This window comes from Medicago truncatula, chromosome 1 (assembly GCF_003473485.1).
Source record: "Medicago truncatula cultivar Jemalong A17 chromosome 1, MtrunA17r5.0-ANR, whole genome shotgun sequence".
NCBI classification, from domain to species: Eukaryota; Viridiplantae; Streptophyta; class Magnoliopsida; order Fabales; family Fabaceae; genus Medicago; species Medicago truncatula.
In genome coordinates, this window is record NC_053042.1 from 55857509 (window position 1) to 55882857 (window position 25349).

The 25349-nt window shown below is 33.6% G+C and overlaps 3 protein-coding genes and 1 long non-coding RNA gene across 4 annotated transcripts; 2 read left to right on the forward strand and 2 right to left on the reverse strand.

Moving 5' to 3' along the window:
• Positions 1-1490: 1490 nt before the first annotated feature.
• LOC120577914 (putative uncharacterized protein YGR160W) lies at positions 1491-4375 on the reverse strand. The gene is made up of 2 exons (XM_039829878.1): positions 3509-4375; positions 1491-1758 (listed from the first exon to the last, which is right to left on the reverse strand). The coding sequence occupies exons 1-2, from the start codon at positions 4355-4357 to the stop codon at positions 1684-1686; spliced, it is 924 nt and encodes a 307-aa protein (XP_039685812.1). The 5' UTR covers positions 4358-4375; the 3' UTR covers positions 1491-1683.
• A 961-nt stretch (positions 4376-5336) lies between these two features.
• On the reverse strand, positions 5337-11083 carry LOC25485726 (beta-hexosaminidase 1). Its single transcript, XM_013615003.3, has 15 exons — positions 10652-11083; positions 10492-10566; positions 10037-10072; positions 8913-9024; positions 8736-8806; positions 8474-8604; positions 8358-8374; positions 8198-8246; positions 7643-7743; positions 7438-7497; positions 7123-7156; positions 6765-6863; positions 6582-6641; positions 6246-6496; positions 5337-5705 (listed from the first exon to the last, which is right to left on the reverse strand). The coding sequence occupies exons 1-15, from the start codon at positions 10988-10990 to the stop codon at positions 5530-5532; spliced, it is 1611 nt and encodes a 536-aa protein (XP_013470457.1). The 5' UTR covers positions 10991-11083; the 3' UTR covers positions 5337-5529.
• Positions 11084-15209: 4126 nt separating this feature from the next.
• On the forward strand, positions 15210-16503 carry LOC112418727 (uncharacterized). Its single transcript, XR_005643922.1, has 2 exons — positions 15210-15844; positions 15943-16503. It is a non-coding gene; the product is annotated as an uncharacterized lncRNA (long non-coding RNA).
• A 3009-nt stretch (positions 16504-19512) lies between these two features.
• On the forward strand, positions 19513-24091 carry LOC25485727 (LEAF RUST 10 DISEASE-RESISTANCE LOCUS RECEPTOR-LIKE PROTEIN KINASE-like 2.4). Its single transcript, XM_024775172.1, has 2 exons — positions 19513-20350; positions 22950-24091. The coding sequence occupies exons 1-2, from the start codon at positions 19513-19515 to the stop codon at positions 24089-24091; spliced, it is 1980 nt and encodes a 659-aa protein (XP_024630940.1).
• The last annotated feature ends 1258 nt before the right edge of the window (positions 24092-25349 follow it).

Sequence of the window (25349 nt, forward strand, 5' to 3'; positions counted from 1 at the left end):
GTGAGCAATTGTTAGGAGAAAACCATGCATATTGACATGTATATTCACTTCCACCCAAGTGAAACAATTCAGAGGGGAATATTTTTCTCATATCTGTAAATTTTGAAAAGGACAATGAAAAAACAAAATTAATTTATGAGGTCAGTGTACGTATTGGCCAGGTTTTAATAAACACCGACATAATATATATCCATAGTTTTGTATGTTAGAGAAAAAGACGAGGAAGAGCAAAAGAAGCAGAAGCAACTCTCAACAGGCCCCTGCTAAGGACCGAACAGAATAGCCAAAACTATTTTTGAAACATATCTCAATCTCAGTCATCTTGCTTTGGTGAGAGAAGGCTGCATACATATTGCATTTCAGCCAGCCAACTTATGGGTTAGCCAACTTCTCATCCTCCACGGGCTCGTGCGTCCCCACGCCCTTGCCCGCAGATCAAGCTATTTTCCATTTCCCATCAACAGAATTGACCGATTAGAGTCTTATTCCAAAGTCCAAACTCTAGTTCCTGCTATGAAAATGTTGTGTACCCTGAGATTATCAAAACAAGACATAAGTGGACCTATGAGCCTCATAACTAGACCTTTTCAATTTTCATGTCCAATTCTCTTCCGAAATTGAGAACTTCAAATGTTCCTTCATAAATAATTTGGATTGTGACCCAAAGGTATATCCAAGAATGATCCCTTAACAAAATATTTGGCTTTGAGAACACGAGAAACCGAAGCTTTAACGTTGGCTAACAACTTCTAACCTTGCTTCCACCATGGCTAAGTTATAGGCATCAAGGTGTCTGGATTCTGAATCTCATTGCCGCATTTTAAATTATGTAGATTTATCAAACATTAAATAGTTTTCAATTTTCATTCAAAAGTAAAACTTAATCTTTTTCCTTTTCAGCACAAGCAAAAGAAGTAGTTTATTTAGACAGTATATATCAAGGTCCTTGTTAGCATAAGGAGAGCCAAAAAAAGAAGTATGAACAACAACAACATCTGTGACCACCAAAATACTAGTTCTCCCCCACTGATATAGAGTTCCAGTAGCTACACTTGTTGCAAATATTATAAGGAGAGCAGCTTTTACTCCCCCACTGTTTTTTTTTTTTTTTTAAATCACACTCCTCCAGATTTATCAATCTAGATGAGATAAAAAAAACACATTTTTCTTGCATCTGAATGGGTTAATCCGAAAAAAACTGATACATCTTCGTGATCCAGATGGATAAATCCTGGCAGGATCAATTTTTAAGAATCGTGAAGGGATGAAAAACAAGCACTTTATTATGAGATATACCTGGGGTCATGGGTTACAATGCAGATATAATATGCTAGAGCATTATAACATAAAGAGCAAAGCATTCTTTCATAAAAAAACAGAGAAAAGCATTCTAGTCTACATGAATAGCCCCATGCATTCCCAGAAGCACCCTGCAAACAAAACAAAGACGAAGTTTTCCTACCGCTATATTCCAAGTTCAGTGATAATTATTTATGATTTGGAATCACAGTAGACCAAATACTTACAATATATTGGGGGACAGTTCATCAAAATTTCATTCAAAACATGGCAGAAATCACCACAAACAAATTAGGTAGCCAAAACAAAAACAAAATGTTAGACATCTTCACATTTTGTAGCTAAAAACATAAAAGATTCGTCAATTGGTCGCATATATATCTCTCAACATTCCTTCTTGATGAAAACACTAGTTAAAACCATCTTTGTCTGCAGAGAAGCCTTCAGCATCTTGATACCCTATTAGAAAGAAAAAAAAAAAGCATGTCAATCTAACAAATTAAATACATCCAATAATATTTATAAAATTAAAATGCAAAGCAGAATTTTGAAGAAAAACACTGAAATTCTTATTGTGGTATCTAGTATTTGTTCAAAAGGTTTTGTAATAAAATATTGACATGTTAGATGAAAAAATAGGTAGAAGTTTCAAGAGACCGGATTGGATTTTTTTGATTTGTTATTTAATATAGGGCTCACTTCATTAGATGACTCCTATTGTACTAGTTTGATTGATCCATTCTTAGTCTGATATATTTTATTTTATTTTAAACAGAGAAAAGAATATATTAACTGGACTTGCGACAGACGAATACAACCAGAACAGTTCCGTATATAAGCAGAAATTTGCAACCTACACCACCAGAGGCTAAGAACAATATCAATACCTAAAAGCTAAAACTCTACCAAATTCCAATGAGTGAAACAAAACAAACACAAAACAGCATAAAAAAACAAGAATCGGCCAACTACAGAACCCACGCCAGACTCTCTACGGCATAAAAACAAGGCATTGATAACTCCAAACTACACCAGGCAGCAGCTTGAAAGAACACCCCTGCAGAAACACACCAACCTGCCAACCCAACACCAGCCTCCCTTAAACACTCAAAAACCGCGACCCAAATAGTTGAATGCCAAATTAGTATAAAAAACCCTTCAAAGCTTCTTATTTCTACCTTCCCCATGCAACCAAACCAAATAAATTTACAAATTTGGTGGAGTCAATAAATTAAGCCCAGGCCAACGAAACACAACCAAACTCTTGAAGCAACCTCACAATGCAAGATACATGACACACAGTTTCCTCCCTATCTTCACAAAGAACACAAACTGTAGAACTTTCCGGATCTATTACTTTGCGCCAAGCTAAATTTCTTCCTGTTGGTATACGGTCTAGAAGTGGTTTCCAAGAGAAAGCAAGCGTCAGACTCTTCCACAAGAAACTAAACACTTGTTCTGCCACTATGTCCAAATTCTCTTCCAACACCACCAACCCCTCTAACAATCTATATTTTGATTTCACCGTAAACTCTCCACCATCTTCCGCCCTCCACCCCCAAGAATCCTCCTCTTCCAACCACCAACTCCATAAGATTTTTAAGAAGCTCCACCTCCCAATCAAACAACACTCACCACCAAGAGAACAACCAATTCACCTCTAGTCTAGACCTCCCACCCTCCTAATATCTGACACTTTTATATCTTTTGATCAGAAATGAAAGAAAAGATGAGGACATTAATCACAAAGTGGGGTCTTTCCAACCCAACAGTCCTTCCAAAATTTAATCCTCTGACTATTTCCAACCTTCCTAATCACCTCCCCTTTTAACTAATTTGAGCCCACCGCCACTTCCAACGAGTCTAAGTCCTTTCACCATGTCTAAGCGTAATTAGGCCAAGAGACACTACCCCAATCCACCAAGCTTCCAATATTCTCCCCATATTCCCCCTAATAGTCTAATTGACGAGGAGATTTATGTATCATATCCGATTAACAAATCTTTTTAAAAAGATTTAAGATTTTTGCATATACCAAGTTAAATGTTACTCCATTAAACTTTGAAAACAACATGTAATTATGAACACAAAATTTCTACAAAAATAACAACTAAAAAGGAACAGACGAACACAATTAGAATTCAACGGCATACAAGATATACTAAAAATTAGATATAAAACACATGAAAATACAAGTGGCAATACTTACCTCATCCAGCCCCAATTCAACCACCATTTCTTGCAAGACACCAATCTCGTTGATATTAAACTTGTTTCTAAGTAAAGAAACCATTGATATAGCTGAACTCAAGGGTTGAATAACTAAATCATCCATCACCAAGAAAGTTACATCATCTTTCACGAACCCATTCTTAATCAAGATGTTTTCTTCAACATCCTTTGTCTTAAGCTCAAAATGTGAACGGCGGTTCATAGCTATGTTGCACCGAGAACAAATAGTTTTTTCATCACATGTGACCTCTACACCACATCTATTTGGGCAGGCATAGTACAAAGTAGATCCTATGTATTCCTCCTCCTCTTCGTCCTCATAATCATCCTCGTCCTCATCATCTTCCTCATCCTTGTCCTCCTCCTCCTCTTCGTCCTCATCATCATCCTCGTCCTCATCATCTTCCTCATCCTCGTCCTTCTCCTCCTCCTCATAGTCCTCATCATCTTCATCATCCTCTTTGTCCAACTCGGCCACAAGAAGAAATTCAGATAAAGATGATATGGAAGATTCATCATTGCCATCGATTGTGGGCAAAAGATTACAGAATTCATTTGAAGAGATGGAAGCGGTTGGATTTAAGAGAAGATTCTTGGATTGTTCTTGATGCATGAATTTCTCATCAAGATCTTCAACACTTTGATAAATGTTTCCTATGCTACCAACCATGTCATTGTTGCCCAGGAGTTTAACTACAGTAGCAAGAGGCAAGCCTAGCATGTGGAGAAGAAAATCTACTACGGATTTTGATGCTTCAGCAAAAACAACTTTCTCATTCTCTGTGTCTATCAGAAGTTTCAGCGTGAATTTGGAGTTGGAAGCCATTTTGAAATATTAGGTCAAAAACAGAAGATTGAAGTTTCTTTGTGGCTATTCATTCATCTCAATGCAGTTATATACGCATATTTCAAAAACGTTGCATAGGAAAAGCTATACTGACCTTTTTTTTTTTTTTTTTTTTTGGAGATAGACGCAAAGCCATTATAAACTCACACACACAAGTGGAGGTACTGGGGTTCGAACCCCGGTCATGGCATCCAGCCTAACAATATCGGTTATACTCACCTTTTTAATCACTCTGTTATGTCATTTTACATTGATATTTTAATCACTCTATTCAAATCAATTTATTATTGTATTTAAATATAAAGATATATAATTTATTTCAAAATTTTAATTTATCTCTATTTTTTTGTGGACAAATTTATCTCTATTTTTCTATTATAATATTAATAAAAAATACACATTTTGATAAGCTTATGTTGCATTTTTTTTTTGAAAGATTATGTTGTATATACTTTTTTTTTAGGAAATGTTGTATATACTTGTCATACTATAATTGACAACCGTGTTCAAAATTAAACTTGAAATTTTGGACTAAATTATGTCATTTTACGTTAATATTTTAATCACTATTTTTAATTCAAAATTAAATTAAGATCCAAATTTGATTTGTTAAAACCGATTTAAGAATTAACTAGATTTGTACTAAAATTTAATTAGGATTAGATCAAATTTGTTATTGAAATTTGAAAGTATGATTGAATTCAATTATTTGATTAGGTACAACAACATAAACAACCAAACTTTATCTCACTATGTCAAACGACGTCACAATGCTCTATCAAAAACCATGTCTTTCTCCGGTATTTGTTGATCAGGTAAAGAATGATAAAATCCTAAATAGAAAAGTTTAAATGAAGAGTAAAATTGGAAAGAAAAAAAGTCTTGAAAACCAATATTTGGTTCCAATTAAATGATGTTACCAATAGCTTTCTACATAGAATGATAGAGTACTATAAGCTTAAGCATCACAAAGTCCATTAAATTTGCAATTAGTTAGAGACAAATGAAGAAATCTTATTATTGAATACAATAACTTATATTATAACATGATTACAGTCCATTCACCAGAGCACTAACATTAGACGGCCATGCTTAGTAGAGATATTTTCAACAACTGTCTAGAATTATTAGACAGCAGAAGCATTCTAAAGTCATTGCTCAAAGCATGAACCTGGACCATCAGGAGCAGTTCTAGCATAAAAATTTGTGACAGGAGCAGCTGGAACCCCTCTTCTATTCAACAGACATCTGAAGTATTGCAACCGTGATAATGCAGTTGAGTTACTATTCCTACCTGAAGTATATTGTCTCTCACTCCACAAACGTTCTGTTGGAAATAATTCATTGTTAATTTTTCATAAACAAATCAAACTAAGACAAGATTGACAGATATACATATATAACAAAAGAAAATGATAAAGTGAAGAGGCACCTCTACATAAGACAAGATTGACAGATATACAAGCATACACACACGTGTACTCTATTCTAAATCCACAAATATTGAACTATACATAGACAAACGAGCTATATAGCGCAGACACTTCAGATTTAAGTTGTGTCCAAGTGTCAGACTAACACAAGTTGGACTCCGACATCAACACAACACCGACACATGTGGGTTACGTATAATCACTTCCATTTTCTCAAGTTATTATTAGCGTCTATGTGTCGGTGTCGGTACCGTGTCTGGTGTTCATGTCTATGTCAGTGTTTCATGGCACAAGGTATGAGCCTTTCACGTGACCTTTGCTTTTATACTATTTAATTTAACTATAAAGGGAATGAGACTCAATTTTACAGGACTAATTGTAATTACATATAATGCCACAATGACGAACAACTTTGGATTAGTAAGATAACTAACCTGCTGCTGCTGCAGCGCGAGGCCATATTGTTTGCTGAACATCTGATGTATCAGCTCTCTCAGCCCACATGCAAACTTCTCCTCCAAGCACAAGTTTTTGTTCAGAAGCTTCATGTATTCCTTCTAGTGGCTCAGCATTATAGACAACATCCCAAGGTACATCCACATGGTCAAGATACCATACACCTTGGTTACTGAAAATACACCTCAAGCCTTTTGCAACAACCTTCGGGCAAACACCGGGGCCCAACCTACGGTAATTACATAAAATACTGAAGAATGAGAATGAGTCATTTGAGATTCGTGCCAAAATGAACTACATGGATGAGAATTCACCAGTTATGCACAACGGTCCGCGGATGGAGTTTTGTTGGAAACGTATTGAAGGTTTCTTCCCTGATAAGTTACATTAAAAAGTTGGATTTAAAAAATATGGCTATGATTTAAGAACATGAAATAGTATGCTGAAGTAGTAAAGACGATATATAATATTGACATCGATACAAATAAAGATCATACCAGTTCACAGGACTCCAGTTTTTCGAAATAGCCATGTTTTGGGCCTTCAGTACAAAGTATTGGTAAGCATCATTAGCAGCCATCTTGTGATTCTGAAGCCTGCATTGGAGATATAATCACGTCTAAATATTGTGCTTGATGTACGACAATAATCAAATTCATGGACTGTGATGGTTAATTTTCTGTAACTTTGACCACCGGATAGAGGCACAAAAAAAAACCACTTTCTATGTTGAGGTTTACATTTTCAATTTAATTTGAGTTTCCTTTGCTTGAGGGATTTAACGAATTTACAGTTCTAAGAAACAAAAATCATCATATAATGAAATGAACGAGTATCGAAGGTTAACATTTGTACCATTTGTTCACCTGAGTAGTATTGGTCCAGCAATCTGTCAAAATAAAAAGTGATCTCTTATAAATTAGCATCGATTTGACACAAAGTGGAGTATAGCTTGCACTAAACCAATTTCTATTTTTTTATTATGATTGTAATCATTTCGATTGTTATGAAGTGGCAGGCACTGTCACACATTTTAGCACTATAGACTATATTACCAACTTAAGTTGTACTAATAATAAAAATGATTCTTAGGACTTAGGTTGACGGCTTAAAGATTTCATGTCAAGTGGTTCTTTAGCAAGCTGCAAAAAGAAAGCAATGCATACTGACCTGTATTCACTTCATCACCACCCAAGTGAAATAGTTCAAAGGGGAATATTTTTCTAATATCTGTAAATTTAGAAACAGACAATGAGAAAGAAAAATAAATTAATGATAATTTTGTAAGTTACAGAAAAAGACAAGGAAGTGCAGAAGATGAAGCAAGGTAAGTATGCACATTAGTACAATGATGCATGTTTCATAGGAACTTAACCTGTCATAATGCCAGAAAGGACATCAAAGGTAAACTTCTTTGAAACATCTAGCGGGCTTTTACACGTGGGTGATGGCCAAAGATCAGGATATCCAACACCCCTAAACAGAAACAAAAAATAACAACCTTAAAATATTTCCGGTGTACAATACTAGCTGTCAGTAGAAATAATAAATTGGAAGACTCAACTTTTCTATGGTAAACTAAGCCTTTATTGAAAGAACTATTTACCCTCACAAAGAGGAGTGCTAAGAACACTCTTTTCAACGCTCTCTCTAACACCCACTCTCTTGTTGGATGAAATCAATGCGGGTCTTACCACTTTACGTGGGACCCATTTACAAAGTGTGGGACCTGCATAGATTTCACCCAACAAAGATCGGGTGTTAGAGAGAGTGTTCCTAGCCCTCCTCTTACAACAAATTGTAAAAGAAAAATAAATTTTGTTGTTTTCCAGGTATAACTATTTTCAATTTCAGCATTAGTATAAAATCGATAAGACTGTCATATAATCCTATCAGGTTAAGAGAAAGTTGACCATGATACAAGCTTTACCATGATTCTGCATGACCAGGGACATCCACTTCTGCCATCACATTTATGCCTGTGATAAACCACAACAATAGAAACTTTCATTATCTTGTATGATCAAAACTGCAAAATACTGTGAATAATATGAAATAGAAGCTTCAAAAGGATTTTAAAGATACCTCACCTCTCATTTTGGAAAAGCTTTATATCATGATAAAGTATAAAACATGAAAAGACAACAGTGTTAGGCAACCTTAGATTGATAAAGCCAACTCAAAGATGTAACACGGCGAATCTTACTTGACAATTTCATATGCATCCTCTATTGTGTAACGTTCCCACTTTGTATATGAACCTTTCCACAAATTTGGATATGTAGGTACTTCAAGTGGAAATGACTGTGTGTCTACCATGTGCCAATGTAAAACATTCTACCATGTAAAATATTGCGTATCAGAGCTGCATTAAAATAGCAGTGTGCAAGTTTTGGAGACAGTATAGTTTCAAATTGACACAAACAACCAAGAGAGACGTAAAAAGAAAGGCATGATGTTTATCTTACAAGTTTGGTGTAGGACATAGATTCAATTATCTGCTTAATTACATCAACTGGTAAATAGTGCCTAGATGTATCTGCAAAATAAAAGAAACCAAAGATATGTGTCAATAGCCTTTGATCACTGCATATGAACACTCACCAAATATAGAGTTGCCTCTTTTACAAAATATATTGGCTCACCCAACATAAGTCCACGAAATGGAAATCTCGGTTTATCTCGGATGGACCATGGTGCCTTGTATATTTGTACTGTTTTAGTTGAATAATCAAAAGAACACAATTGGCTGAACGTCTGGGAAATCATCATAAAAAAGGAGATGGAGGAAATAAGTCAAATATAACTCAAAAGGAATTACAAGTCTGTGAATACTCATTGAAAAACACAACAACAACAACAGTTCAGTTTTCATTTTCATGGAAAACAATTTTTTTTACAGACTCGAGCAAAACAGGTATATAATACAAATGACTTAAAGCAACTTATAGGTAATGAGGTATAAGAGAAAAAAAAACAAAACTTCAAACTGATGCAATCATAATCTTAATCGGTATACATGAACATAGCTGTGGATTTTGTCGACCATATGGACAAAATGCAAACTTTATATATGAAGATTGCACCCAAAAAAAAAAAGTTACTTATTTTGAAGAGTAAAATTGGAACATTGACCAGAAATATGTAGTAGTATCTAAACCCCATTTCGATTATTTATGAAATAATGTCATCAAAGCATCACGAGTACAACAACAACCACGTTTTATCCCACTAAATGAGGTCGGCTATATGCATCAAATGTCACCATAATATTCTATCATATATCATATTTCTATCAAACTCGTTAATTTCTAGATCTTAGTTTCTCTTATAGTTTTTCTCTGTCTTCATATGCCTCTAGTGATTTGACTACCCTCCATCTAGTCTACTCTTGTTACTACAAAATTTACAAATTTTCTATCTACATGTCCAAACCACCTAAGCCGGGTTTCCACCATTTTTCTATGCTAGGTGCTACCACTACTCTCTCTCTCTCTCTCTCTCTCTAATGTTCTCCTTGTTAACCTTATCACATATAGTCTAGTTACCACACATCCAATGCAACATCTTGTCATCTTCATCTCTATTACGCTTAATTTATTCTCGTGTTGGTTCTTTCCCGCCCAACACAACACTATGTCCCATACAACATCAAGTTTGCTATAAACAAGAAAATAGGAAGAAAAAAAAAAATTAGATGAATCACATCTCATTTTTAGAATATAAGAAAAAAAATGAGATGAATTTGAGTTGCAAATTTTACACATACCTCTAATCCCCGCAACGCACCAAAAACAGTATTTGCCTGCGTTAAAAAATTCACAAAATTACTAACGATCATGCCATATTATTTGTTTCAGTCATTCCAAAAAAAAAAAAAAAAGAATATAAAACAAAAAAAAAATCCAATTTATTTGTTTCGGTCATTCCAATTTCCACCAATAAGAAATGAAACACAACGCAAAAGAAAACAAGTCAATTTCAAGAAATTTGGTTGACCCCAAAACAGAACACATCAATCAACAATTTCTTGATTGACTTGTTCTTGATACTTACACATCAAAAGTATGCTATTGAATAAAACATAAATAATTATAAAAAAGAAATTACAACAACAAAAGGGGACCGTAAACACTTGAAATTCACACAACAACATATAAAAACATCATCGGATATTAGAATTCAACAACAAATGATTGTCACAAAAACAAAACAAAACCAAACCTCAATTGTGACTTTCCCAGAACCTGTAGCTTTTGAAATAAACAAATTATAGCTTTCATCCACTCCAAGTTGAAGCTGCAACACAAACCAATTTCCTAATCTCAAAATCAAAACTTTCTAAAAAAACACAATATAAAAAACAAAACAAAAAGTAACCCACCTCTTCATTTTTGGAATGAACAACAATATTCAATTTTGTAACATCATAAGCAACTTTTCCTGTTCTAAGAAAACCAAAGCTGTAACTGTTCTTGAACACTATCCCTCTATATCTATCAAAAGCAGCTCGAACAATTGATGAAGAAGCACCATTGCCGGTGAGGGAAAGTGATGGATCAATGGAAAGAGAATCATTGCCGAATGTGAATTTTGCAGGAAGAGGCCAAATGAATGGAAGAGAATGATGTGGTTGTGAGATTTTGACTGCAAAAGATTGAGAAATGAAGAATGTGAAAACAATGATGAATAATGTGGGTTTGTAACAGTAGCACAAAGCCATGGTTTTTAGAGAGAGAGAGAGAGAGAGTAATGGGTTTGGTTGAAGTTGAACTAACGTTGAAGTGAGTGAAGAAGTTACAACACAACACACGTGAATATTGGAATTGTTTTTTTGTGGAATCAGAAACTGTAAGAAACGTTAATTTTAAATTAATATACAGCAAAGCATTTTCTTATTTTAAATTTTTCTTTTTTTTTTTTATATTTATTTTTGTGTGTTTTTTATTTAACGGACTTTTAAGTCTTCGTAATCTTAACTTAGTTGTACATAATATATGCAAGATTTCGGTTTGAACTTCGACCACCACAAAAAAAAAAATAATAAAATTTTAAATAATGCGGAAATTGTCATGCAAAAAAAATAAGGAAATGGTTTGAAATAGGGAATTTTTTTTATAAATATCTATCAATCTACTTACTATTGTTCCTTTTTTACCTGATTATTTTTGTTATTAATATTATTGGATTTTTTTGACAAATTATGACTTATTATTAATGGACTTTAAAACATTTGTGAACATTCTTTTTGATGTATGCTAATTTTAAAACGTTTTTTAAGAAGTAAAATTAAAATCATTCAAGAAAAATGATACGGAAACGACTGACTTTCAAGCACAGGAAAGAATAAGACGTGCTTAAAATTGTAAAAAAAAAAACAATGTAATAGTTCATATTCATAAACAAAAGTAAACATTTCAAACAATGGAATAACAAGGATTTAAAACAAAGAACCTAATTTCAGCAATTTATCTAACAAATGTATATGAAACAATTCATTATCGCAAAAAATACCAGAATTATGTTCTTTCCTACGAACCCCAAAGCAAGCTAACCATATTATCATGAAAATAATGATGAATAATGTGAATACGAAGCTTGCAGATTTGTAGCGGTGCCACCAAGCCATGATGTTTTGATTGAAGAAGTTACAACATGTGTGTAGAATTGTGAAATGTTTTTTTTTAATATTATATCAAGGTTGTAAATTACAATGTTGAAATTTAACTTGTTTAAATAGAGATAAATCTAGTTTTAATGGGTTTGTTTAATGGGCCTCATATACAATACTAATATTTATAATTATAATACTCCCCCTAAAATTCGTGAATGTATTTCAAAAATTTCAAGCTTACAAGTAAATTGGTTGAAACGTTCCATTGATAAACTTTTTGTTAATACATATATCAAGTGATGCCTATATATATATATATATAACGAATGTAGGTTGTAGTTATAAATCCACTATCCGATTTCTTTTTTATGAAATGCCGATCAACTTCAATGATTTGTCATATCATAATTTTAAAAATATCATAATATTAACTTTAGATCAACGGGCACAGTTCTAAGATTTTCAGAAGCACAGTGTAGTGATGTGTTTTCTCGCTAACAACGTTAGCAATGTTAACTCTAGGGAGTGTTTTTTTGTCAAAAGGATGTTAACTTGAAGGGAGGTGAGTTATTTTATTAAACTAAAATGAATGTTTGTGTTGTATACTAAAACATTGCGGAAGGTTAATGTAATATTTCCATTAATTTAAGACTTTTTAAACCATTGTAAATTGACGATATAATTTGTTTTCCATTAAAAAAATTAATAAGTTTCTTATTTTAAGGAGAATATATAATTAATATATGGAAAATGTTTAGTGTCCCCGATGCACTACTTAAAAAGATTGGAAAACGTTAACTTGTACTCTTAAAACATACTTCCTCTATCCCATATTAACTGATATAGTTGATTTTGTCACACATGTCAATACATATTTTTTATCTTTAATTATCTATTAGAAAAAAATTATGAAAATTTAATATTTTAAAAACATTCATCGAGACGAATCCAACATCTTAATATTATTTATATTTATATATTAGTAAAAAAATATGATCAAAGTATGTCATGTCAACAATGCACATTGTCAACTATGTCATCTAACAAATTTATTTTTTTGTTGAAAGAAGGGTACTGCCAAAAATGTAAATGTTAAAATAATTATTAAATATGCAGCACGATAAGAAATAAGAATGGACAACCACGTCAATAGAATATATTTTTGGTACGACATCAACACAATTTTATATGACCCTCGTGTTGAAAATGTTTATTAGTTAGTCCAATATATACCACTTGTTCAAAGAAAAAGGAAGATAATAAATTTTGTAGACAAACCACATCCAAATATTAAAACATCACAAATGACTCACACAACACTTAAAAAAACCATTATTAAAAATAAGGTATATATTGGACTAAATAGACAATAAACAATGGATTCGCAAGTAGGTAATCTACACTCCAACCATTTATTAACAAGATTCAAGGATCTAATAATTTAGTGCTGTGTGATTCAAGTATATTTAACCCAAATTTTTCAATACGAGGGTCATGTTCATATAAAATGTTGTAGGGGTGGGAAAAAGTAAACATCCGATGCTAACCAACCGACCCTGCCCAAGTTTTTCACATTTGGGAGGGTTAGCAGGTTCATGGGTGGAAAATTATCGTTATAATCCTATATTATAAGAGTTAAATAAGATTCTTTAAAAAAACAGATGAAATAAGTTTTTCATCTCTAACTTTATAGTGATTTTTTTTGTCAAGTAGTTAGAGAAATTCACCTTAAAAATTAATAAGTGGGGTGTCCGGAATTCGAACCCCGATCCCTGCACATATTGTGCATTATCTCTTACCAAATGAGTTAAGCTCGTGGGAATTAATGAAATTTGATTTTATAGTCCATAAAACTAGAACAAGATATTTTTGTCCTTCCAAAAATATATCTCGGACAATTTGCTAAAAAAAATGTAACTCGAACAAAGCCGAAAAAAATACACTAATATGTATATACGCATATCTTTCTTTCTAAAGCTTGTCTGGTCAAGCAATCCCTAACCCCAATTCATAACCTAGCTTTTTCCCTCCCATTCCAACGCAATTAATTCACACCGTTGACTTCCTCATCCCTTTAACACGCAATAACTTCATTTCATTTCATGTTGTTTGTCATTCATTAAATTGTTTAAGGCAATTCATTTTAAATTTGAATGGTAGTTCAGCACCAACAAACAAAGTTAATACATACAAGCTTGATTTAGAAAGATTGAGTGCATTTCCTAATCAGCCTGAATTTCTTCTATTGCATTTAATTCACACATTTGACGTCCTCATCCTTTTAACACGCAATTGATTCACTCTTGCGCATGATTAAAGCTCCCGACGTAGATCAAAGCTTCAATGCCATTGATTCACTCCTACGCCATTAGTTATCAGAATCATTTGACTTTTTTCCAAACAAAATCCTCACAAAGCATAAAACTCTATCTCTTCTTACCATAAATATGCGATGTAGGCTTAAAATCATTTCAAATTCAATTGTTTGACCTTATCATTTGAATGTTCTTAAAGCATTTCAATTTATCAAATTTGAACTTCTCACTCATTTGCCATTCATTTCAAAATTGAAAATTCTCTCCTCATTTAAATGCAATTGTTTGACCTTCTCATTTAAGATCAATCTCTTAAATGCTCCTTTGTCAGACATGAAACGTTCATTCATTTCAAATTGTTTGACGGTATCATTTAAATGTCGTTAAAGCATTTCAAATTCTCACATTTGACATTCTCACTCCTTTGCCATTTATTATGCTCCTTTGCCATTCATTTCAAATTTGAAAATTTCATCCTCATTTAAATGCAATTGTTTGACCTTCTCATTTAAGATGAATCTCTTAAATGTTCCTTTGCCACACATTAAATGTTCATTTTCCATTCACACAGTATATGCTCCTTTCACTTATAAATGCAAATCTCTGATTGCTTGCCTTTCACCTTCACACGGTAGTCGCATACCTGTCATTTGATTCAACCATGTCCAAATATAATTTGAAGGTTTGTTAATTTGTAAACATTATATGAGTGTGTCATGCGTGTTAGCACTATATTGATTTAATGGTATGGATGCTAATTAGTTTTTTTTTTTTTTTTTTTGTATTTTGGAACGTCAACAATCAGAAATCCAATGAATATTTTGTTGCTGATTGTGATGTTGGTGATGTTGAGGCGATAGTTGATAATGCCACCGTGTAATAATTACCATATGTTACAATCTTTGATGCACAAAAAGAGGGATGTGGATCCCCTCCTGCATTATATATCCTGCCATCTCTCCAGCTTACAATCCAACGGCTGATAATTATAAAGAAAAAATTAATAAAAATAATGTTACTATTGAAGAGAGAGAAAACAAAACATGGGTAAAAATGAGGAAACTGATAGTAAACACCACCCGTTTGCAGCAACAATGAAACATTTTTTCATTGATTCAATTTGATATTATCAGTGGTTCAAATAAACTCATAAACCCCTTTTACAAATACAACCATTGACCCAATTTTACAATAATAATGTGAGTTGTGTTATATATGGTTCAGAACAAGTTCTAACAATCATTCCTTTATTACAATATTCACTTGAAAAGAACATCATCCTTCTTCAAGAACGAGTTCTGCAGGCTGCAGCATTCATTGCATTTGGAAGATCTTGTTTGTTAGCAAAAACTAGCAACACAACATCTCTAAATTATCATCTCCTTCTTCACGAATAACCTGAACAGCTTCGTGAACGTTAACCTTATCTACACCTAGACAAATTGCTCTTTTTTTATTCGATTTGAGAGAGAAAGAAATCCCTTCCCTCAGCCTCTTGCTGCCTCTTCGTGAACGTTAATCTTGTGTCAGCAACAAGTTTGAAGATGGTGTGTTATCTGCTTTCATTGGGTTGTTTATTTTGAATTTGATATTTGGGAGGCAGAGAAATGGCGGTGATGGTGGAGCGGTGTAAAGGCTTGCGAAGATGGTGCGTGACTGGCTGATCAATGAGTTGATCTGTCTTTTTTATTTATTTATTTATTAATATTTCACTTTTGGGATCTCAACGATTGATTGATCCAACAGCTGATATTAGCGCAGGACAAAGGCAGGAGAGATAAAACTGAAGAGGATCCGGATCCCAAAAAGAGTGATGGTATTTTGTCAAAAAAAAAAAAAAAGAGTGATGGTATTCTCGATCAATCACTAATTATATATTTGTCATCCATGGTTGCATGTGGCTGCAGAGTGCAGGGACTCATACAGCGACACAAACATGGTTGAAACTCCGGTTAGCAAATCTGCTTTGAAGAGATCATCTGGTAGTGTAGACTCTATTGGGGTTGGTGACGTGGAAACTGGACAAGCATCTGTTACGAAGCCACCAAAGATGGTTTGTGTGAAGATTAAACCAAAGGACAAGTAATCATTTGCGGCAAAGGAAAATGATTTCAGATGTCTTTTTGTTTCTTGGTCTGATGTTTGGGAATTGATTTGATGTCTACTTTTGCACTCTCTTGCTATTAATTTTTTTTTTTTTTCCTACTTTCAATAACAAATCGTTCACATTAACCTCTTATTATTCTGAATGCAATAAAAAACCAGTATTTATTGTTGTGTTGTTTTAACAGTCACAATTGTGTTGCGTCTTATAAGAAATATGAGAAAATAGTAAACATGTATGTCTTAACTTAAGGAAAATATATGTAATATCCATGGAACACTACCTTTTAATTCATCAAAAAAACGTCTTCATAAAAATTAGTTACTACTAAAAAACACTATTTTGCTCCTATTTATGGATTTATGCGAAATTCTAAAATAATGATGGAAGAGTATTTTAGAAGATGCTTGGAGATTTATATCAAATGCTAGTATTATAATGTGTTTGAAAGAATCCTAAAAAAGTTTGTTAAATTTCAAACTATTTATATAATGTTCTTGAAAAATAGCTGTCAAATTACCAAGTTAAATTTAATTTGATCAATAAGAAGTTTCTTCGTGATAGCTAATTCAATGATGAAGTCCCAGAAGTATCCATTCATTGCAAGCTTTACCACACAAAGTGTAATGAATGTAGTGACTAACTTCTTCACATTCACTATTTCTATTCTTAATGACTATTTTGGGTCTTGCAGATTTTTGAAGGGATAAATTGGTCTTCACGTTATATTTAAATGAGATAGTAAGATATGTATCTATAAGACGAAACAGGCAACTAGCCATGACAATCATACCACATAATTTACATATTTAACGCGGTTCAGGCCACAAATCCATAATGATTTAACAGAATCATAATATATTTAATACGCTCTTTATTCTTGTTTTAATAGTCACAATTGTTTTTATGATTAGGACCAAAAAGGAATGTAATAGACCATATATTAAATTATATGATCATCTAATAATAATATCTCAGACTAGAAATGAATGATTTTTGCTTTTATAATCTGAGTAATTGCGATGGATTTCCCCTATCACTCATTGGTGGACGCCTGTATTCCACATGATTTGACAATTTTTATATGAGTCGACTAATTTGTTAAATTGTCATAATGACATTTCCCCCTATCACTCCTTGGTTCACGCATGTCTTCCATATTCTTTGGGAATGTATTCTCATAAGGAACACGATTTGCCATAAACAACTTTGAAGCTATTGAGTTTTTTTCGTTGAATTGCTCAACTGTGTTTGTCTTCTACATATTTCGATCTAGGTTGCCTTTTTGAGAATGGATACATTGTCTGCTTTGAATGTTGTTTCATTTGCGTGCAAGTATTATATCTGTTATTATAGTACATGTTTAGTAATTTATGTGCTTCACTATTACAGATCAATCAGTCACTTTGGGAATACCATCCGGACGATCCAGATTATGTTGATCTGCTTAAGCTTAAATGGAGAACGTTTCATGTCGAGTTTCATCCAGAGGAGGTGCCTAAACAAATATCATTTGGCTTATGTTGAATTTGTTTTTTACAAGTTCTTTGCCAAAGTGTGGAATTAGGTTGATGAGTCAATAATTAGTAGTTTTAATATAATATTTAAGTTCTTTTTAATTAGATTTAAGTTTATTTTATTTTAATATTATTTTCTTTTAGAGTTATTTTACTTCAGTTGCATATTATTATATATTTCATGAATGAATATTTGATGGATTGAGTATTGGAGCAAAAGAAAGGGGTTTGGAGCTGATTCCGAACGAAAATACGAAGATTTGGAGACAAAAATATGTCTCCCCCAAGTCAGAAGTTTGGCACGGCCCGTGCTCCCACTGGCACGGCCGTGCCACCTCCCAGAACTTCCTTTTGTTGCTTTTGCTTAGATTTTAAGCTACTCTATTTTGTTTTGACCGAAAAGCTTGCAGTTTCGTGTGGAACATTCCAGTGATGTATTGCTTAGGTTTTAAGTCGAATGTAAACTATAAATAGAGTAGATACAAATCATCTTTTGTTCTATTTCTTCTTCTCCATGTCTACGATGAACATGATTGAGTAAACTCTTCTTGTCTTGGGATTGTTGCATAAGTCTAATGACATAATCCTAATCAAACCAAACCATAAACCCTAGTTTTATATAAATCTACTTTCTAATCTAATTTCACCGTTTTTATAATAAATTAGCAATTATTAAGCTAAGAAGCGAACGCGGAGGGTTTTTCGAAGGCACTGTACACAGAGATTGCTGGTGTTCATCGATAACAGTGGACATGCTTGGACTATGACAGCTCACATTGAAGCTGACCGTGAACATATTAGATTTGGCGGACGTTGGAAAAGTTTTCGTAATGCACGAAATTTGTATGTTGGGCAGGCCATTACGTTTGGTACAAGTGTGTTGGGTCGTAGCAGAAATCTTTATGCTAAAATGTCGCAGTGAATGTGTATTACACTTGAAGTTAAGCTCTTTTTCTATTTTCAATGTTTTCCTACAAGTGTTTAAGTGTTGCCATTTTATACTATTTGTACATACCCATTCAATGATGTACTATTCGTAATGTTTTTGCATCAAACCAGCCAATTCCTTTCCCTCTGGCATTTTAATATACATGTGTGATATATGTTTACAAATGTACGAAATCCACCGATAAAAATACCTCTTACAATTAAGATTAGGGTCATCTGAATTAAAATCCTTCCCATGGTATGATTTACGTAGTGAAGACTTATTTCATTGCCATCTTATAAAAGCTTTTAAATTGTTCTTAGTGTTTACTTGCAATATGACCCGTGCGTCATCACGGGTCGGCGTTCTAGTTCAATATATAATTATGGGTTTGATTCCCTTTTTATGTATTGTTCCTAATCTAATGGATTGGCAAATCCAATGGCTGCTGACATTGCCAGTGTCTTAAATCCAAATCCGACTAAATTGGATCCAAAATAAATATTCACTCTTAATTTTGTATATTCTGATGATTCATCAAACGCTCAATTGAGACTATAAGATATGATACATTTATTAAATTGATTGCCTTCTCTATTTGTAGTAACCATATATTCACATTGCTCTTTTGAAGCGAAAACTTCTCTATACCGTGTTAGTCAAGGACCAAAATTTCCCTTTTTAGCATCTCCTTGACTTGGTGTATCACTGTCTATTTCTCACCAAAACAAACCCTATTATTCACACTTCTTTGTTCTAGGGCAAGAATGAACTTGTTTGTTCTAGCACTTTTGATGATCTCAATCACCAATTTTCCATCATGTCTCTGTGAGAATGATGATATCCAACACACGAACTGCAACGACGCTTTTATCTGCGAAAGTAGCAACATCACAAATCTCAAGTATCCGTTCAGGGGAGGAAATAGAGGAAAGTATTGCGGTGTGAATGATGATCCTAATATGGAACTCACATGTGAGGACAGTGTCCCCAAGTTAACAACGGATGATTCTTTCTTGAAATACAGTATTCTTGAATGGGACAATTCAACACAGAAGCTCAGAGTTACTAGGGAAGATTACTCGAGAGATGATGTTTGTGTTCCTGTCGACAACATCACATTCAATAGCACTTTGTTTAAACTTTATGATGATGTCGCTAACGTGACTTTGTTTTACTATTGCCTTCTTACAACTGAAACTCTACCGAATACGTTTCACAGTGTTGAATGTAGTGATAATTCATCAGTTTTATACACCCTTGTTGATCCTTCTACAGCTACTTACTCGGACCTCTGTGATCCGATGGTTATTACTATCATGATTCCGATTTTGGAAACCCGAGCTGCACAACTTGGATCTGGCAATGGGACAATCAGTGATGTAATAAAAGATGGTTTTGATTTGAAATGGACAGGAGATTATGGAGAGTGTCAAAGGTGTGTTGTTTCTGGTGGTGCATGTGGGAATGATGGAGGAAGTGAATTCCAATGTTTCTGTAAGGATGGACCTCATACAACATCATGCATATCAGAAATTTCTCCAGCCTCAGAAAATTCTCCAGCCTCGGAAAATTATCCAGCCTCAGAAAATTCTCCAGCCTCAAGTATGTAAATAATATCACTTACTCAAACCCGATTTATGCTTGTTTCTAAATCTAGGTTTTAACTAGAAGTAGAAAGTGACCGGTGTGTTGCGCGGTTGCAATGAGATTTTTGTTTATTAGTTTTTTAAGGTATAATAAGTGTTGTAAATAATATGGTATCAGAACTTCTTAAGTACATAATTTAAGGACAACATATAATTTAGTTGATCCAATTTAAATTTCAAAAGGAATGAGTGTAAGCAAAAGTAGCACTACTACTCTAGACAATTATACTATTGAAAGAGCTATGCTAAATGTTACGATGGAGTTTGCATACGAAACGCAAGAATAGGACCACGTCAGCTTTCCGTAAATCCTTGAAACAGTTCAGTATGTGTGTGACGGAAATCATGGATGCAGTTAATCAAAGCTTGCCAAGATTCATTCTTGGCTTCATTATTCGTAATGTTAAGCATTTCCCCTATTAAAAAGGGAAATTATGGTTTATTTTTATCTTAAAGGAAACATTTAATGAAAACATGGAGTGGTAGCACACCCCACAAGTGGAAAATTAAAATGAGTGTAGTAAAAATGGGTGTTTCTCTGTGACTATCATGTTACTTTAGAGACATTGTCCATTCTAACTAATTACAATATACAATCACATGAAATATGGTAAGATAAAGGGAGATTTCTAATGTAGAAGCTTCACAGGTCAATGAGATATCTAGATGTTAGAAAATATTAAGAGAGCATGAAAAAGTAGAAAGGAAAAAACATCCCAGAGGAACAAAAAAAAAATCAATTATTGTGATGAATAGCTCAAATTTAGCTAAAAATGAGAAAACACTAAGAAAGATGAGAAATATAAACAAATCATATACCTTAGGCTAAGTAACTGTAGAGCCAAGATGAGAAGACAATGTGATCCTTCAAGCTTCAACTCATTGGCATGCTCCTTCAAGGCATAAAACACATAGGTGAATTACCATGTCTTGCAGGAAAGCTAACCTCCCAAAATTAGAAGAATAAAAGAAAGAAACCATAGAAGGTGAAGGTGAAGGTGATATCTTTCATGAGAGCTTAATCGAGACTAGTGAATTATCGTGTCTGCAAAACTATTAGTTAAGGTGAAGGTGAAGGATTACAGAGGATGTCATTTTCTTGATATGTCTCGTTTGTAGAGAGACGCACATTAGTTAGCCCTATTTTGTTGCTGATTAAATGCATAAGGGTCAGATTAGGACAAGTAGTGCATAGGTGTGCCAGTGTTGTACTTGTTTTAGTTTCTCAATTTTTGTTTCAGTGGAGGACCAATTGTCATTTTTTTTATAATAGTTTATATCTTTTCCTAATTTTGAAATTCATCCAAAAAACTCTTACATGAGTATCAGCTTGAACAATATCAGTGAAACGATTCATCGTATTTGAGAAACTGCACAACTCTCTTAGTTTTATTAGATAAAGAAGTAGATTTGAACTGAAGAGGAAATAGTTAGATATGATTACCACAAGTTATGAAGTTGATGTTAAATATAGGAAACACATTCGCATAGTCAGACACGACATTGACTGTCTAACACATCGGCACCAACAAGTATTTGAAAAAATGAATTAATCAAATGTAATGTGTCGGCGTCGCACACATGTAGAATACACCTTTTATCAGAAACAGAAATGTAGGAGTTACACTGAAGTATGGTGTATTGAGAGACAGCTAGATCTATAGTTGCTCTAAATCTAATGGCGACTGCAATGTCTCCATACACAATAGATTTAGTATAACCATAGCTGCTATAGGTTGTGGATTGTTCAAAGTCTGCAGCCACTCTTCTCTGTTTTCTCCATCAAAACCAACATGAATGCGTTGCTCAACATTGCATAGTCATTTTGGTATTAGGAGAAAATAGATTGCAACATAAAGCTTCTTGCTCACATTTGACATTTCAATACTAGCATAAGAGTTCCACAATTTATCATTGAAAGTGAATGAATATATATATTTTTTTAAATATATAGATCAATGTTTCTTCTTCATTGCATACTAAATGTGCTTAAAGGTGTCTTGAAAAATATAAGTCTCCAAGTCAAATAGATCAATACTTTGAAAACATATTGGCCTTAATTAAGATCGTGAAACTTCAATGCATCTGATTTCAACAATTTGTGCCACGGTCAATGTCACTCCAATAGCTAGTTCTGCTAAACCTGATTCAACAATATGCCAATATTTCTAAATTATATCAGGAAATTTTCTATCAACATGCTCCAATGATCTATAGTGACCATCAAAGTGTGCAATATATAGCCGCACATATTTCTCTGACATCATTTCACTTTCATAACTTCTGCAAAATACTAAGTAATGAGAAAATAAATGTCCATTAATTTCTCTTCAAGAGACAATGCATAAGTTCTATCTAATTTGAATTTTTGAATTGTAGGTTCAAAACGGAAGAGGAAGCTTATTGTGATAGGTAAGAATAACTAACAATATCACTTTTTATGATATTAGTGTTTCTCATCCCACTTTATGATGGCATTATTTATTTTAAACAATAAATGGATGAAAATCACTTTTCTTTTCTTTACATAAATTCAGGTGTTTCAGGATCTGGAGCAACAGTATTCTTCATTATTCTTATTATTATGGTTATTTGTCACCTTAAAAGGAGTACATCTGGACAACAAAGTATTTTCAGAAAGAAACGAAAACTTGTTGACCACAATGTCGAGGTTTTCATGCAAAGTTATGAATCATCTATGCCAAGAAGATATAGTTATAGAGAAATAAAAAGGATCACAAAATCTTTCCGAGATAAATTAGGCCAAGGAGGATATGGTGTTGTATACAAAGCAAGTTTACCTGATGGTCGTCAAGTGGCTGTTAAAGTAATAAACGAGTTAAAGGGGGATGGAGAAGAATTCATAAATGAAGTTGCTAGCATTAGTAGAACATCACACGTGAACATTGTGTCACTTTTAGGCTATTGTTATGAGGTGAACAAAAGAGCACTAATATATGAATTCATGCGCCAAGGATCATTGGATCAGTTCATCTATAAAAGTGGATTTTCTGAAGCTGTTTGTGATTTTAATTGGAACACTTTGTTCCAAATTGCAATTGGCATTGCTAAAGGACTAGAGTACTTGCATCAAGGATGTAGTTCAAGGATTTTGCATCTTGATATCAAACCTCAAAACATTATTTTGGATGAAGACTTTTGCCCAAAAATATCTGATTTCGGACTAGCAAAAATATGCCAAAGGAAGGATAGTGTTGTGTCAATACTTGGCACAAGAGGAACTATAGGATATATGGCGCCAGAAGTATATAGTAGAGCATTTGGTGGTGTTTCTTACAAATCTGATATATACAGTTATGGCATGTTGATTCTTGAAATGATTGGAGGAAGAAAGAACTATGACACTGGAGGGTCATGTACTTCAGAAATGTACTTTCCAGACTGGATTTATAAGGATCTTGAGCAAGGAAATACTCTTTCAAATTGTTTGACAATCTCAGAGGAAGAAAATGATATGGTTATAAAGATTACTTTGGTGAGTCTATGGTGCATTCAAACGAAACCATCGGATAGACCACAGATGAATAAAGTAATAGAAATGTTGGAAGGGCCACTTTCATCAGTGCCATATCCTCCAAAGCCCGTCTTATGTTATCCTGAAACGCCACCACTAGAAATGTCAGACATGTCTTCATCCAATTTGGATGAGACGAATTCCATTACAATGTCAAAATAATCGTTCTTTCTATAAAATGTTAATGCCCTCAAGGTGGCGGAGGTGGTTGATTCTGTCAAGAACCTATCTTGGAAATTGTTTTTAAGAAAAACAGTGGGTCTACCTTGTCTTTTCTATGAAAAGTTTTATCACCCTCTAGATTGTATGTTAAGATAGATTCGTTGATTTGTTGGTTTCAGTCGAATTCTTTAATCTTTATTCTTGGGGAGGGTTGAGTAGTACTTGTATTTTATCTCATTCAGTGGGTTTAGTTGCACCTCTATTTATTTCTGACTTTTTCATATCGATCTTATTATTTCTGTTGTGAATTCAATTCAGGCACCATACTAGTTTAAATACAATTTAGAAGAAAATACCTACATGTTTCATGACCACTGAAACTTGCACTTAAGATGCTTTTTCCAAGCTTCTAATTTATTTCACACAGAAGGAATCAATTGAAAGTAAATCATTCTGACTAACATTTTAATGCAACTAATACTCAGTCTCTACTGTAGGTTTCTTGATTAATTCCTTTTCACATTTCATTATCATTGATTATGAGATATACATGTTTAGGACATAATTCCACAGTTTTAAGAATGTCAAGTTGCTATCGTAGAGGTAATGAGGTATAAGAGAAGAAAACAAATACTAGTACTGTTAGTAATCATAGTTTTATTAGTACTCTAACTAACTTAATATTTTTAATAAGTACATTATTTCAAACTGCTGAAATCATAATCATAACCAGAACTGATTATGGTTTTGCCAATCATAGGAGAAAATAGAAACTTAAAATACTAGAAATGAGACTGCGCCCCGAAACAAGTAATAATGGCATCAAAGCTTCACAAGTTTGCTATAATCAAGAAAAATTATTCTCTATTCAACAAATAACCATCTCTTGTGCTTGTGCCACTCCCCCTCCCCTTCAAAGTCCCTAATTAATTATGTAAAAAAGTATGTGGCTGCAAGATAGGGGAGTGTCGTGTGCGGACAGCTGTCCCAATTGCGAGACTAATTATGAAAATGATTGGCACGTGTTTATTGGTTGCGAGGCTGCAATACAAGTTTGGCAAGCAGCTGGGCTATGGGATATAATAATGGATGCTGCTGCTGCTGTATCTAACTTTGCTGAATGCATTTTTTAGTTATTATGCAGGTGTTCTAAACAAATGTGCCAGGACATTGTAATAATGTTATGGTGCTTGTGGCGTCGACAAAACGATAAGGTGTGGGAGGGAGACATGAAAGATGTGCGGCTGGCTGTGCATTT

Bases quoted from the DNA above. Each gene is read 5' to 3' on its own strand.
- LOC120577914 (XM_039829878.1), bottom strand. From the start codon at position 4,357: ATGGCTTCCAACTCCAAATTCACGCTGAAACTTCTGATAGACACAGAG. The intron at 1,759-3,508 runs GTAAGTATTGCC...TCTTTCTAATAG, and splicing joins TTGAATTGGGGCTGGATGAG to GGTATCAAGATGCTGAAGGC.
- LOC25485726 (XM_013615003.3), bottom strand. From the start codon at position 10,990: ATGGCTTTGTGCTACTGTTACAAACCCACATTATTCATCATTGTTTTC. The intron at 9,025-10,036 runs GTATGTGTAAAA...ATGATTTCCCAG, and splicing joins GTGCGTTGCGGGGATTAGAG to ACGTTCAGCCAATTGTGTTC. The intron at 7,157-7,437 runs GTCAGTATGCAT...TTATTTTGACAG, and splicing joins TGGTGATGAAGTGAATACAG to ATTGCTGGACCAATACTACT.
- LOC25485727 (XM_024775172.1), top strand. From the start codon at position 19,513: ATGAACTTGTTTGTTCTAGCACTTTTGATGATCTCAATCACCAATTTT. The intron at 20,351-22,949 runs GTATGTAAATAA...CAGGATCTGGAG, and splicing joins AGAAAATTCTCCAGCCTCAA to CAACAGTATTCTTCATTATT.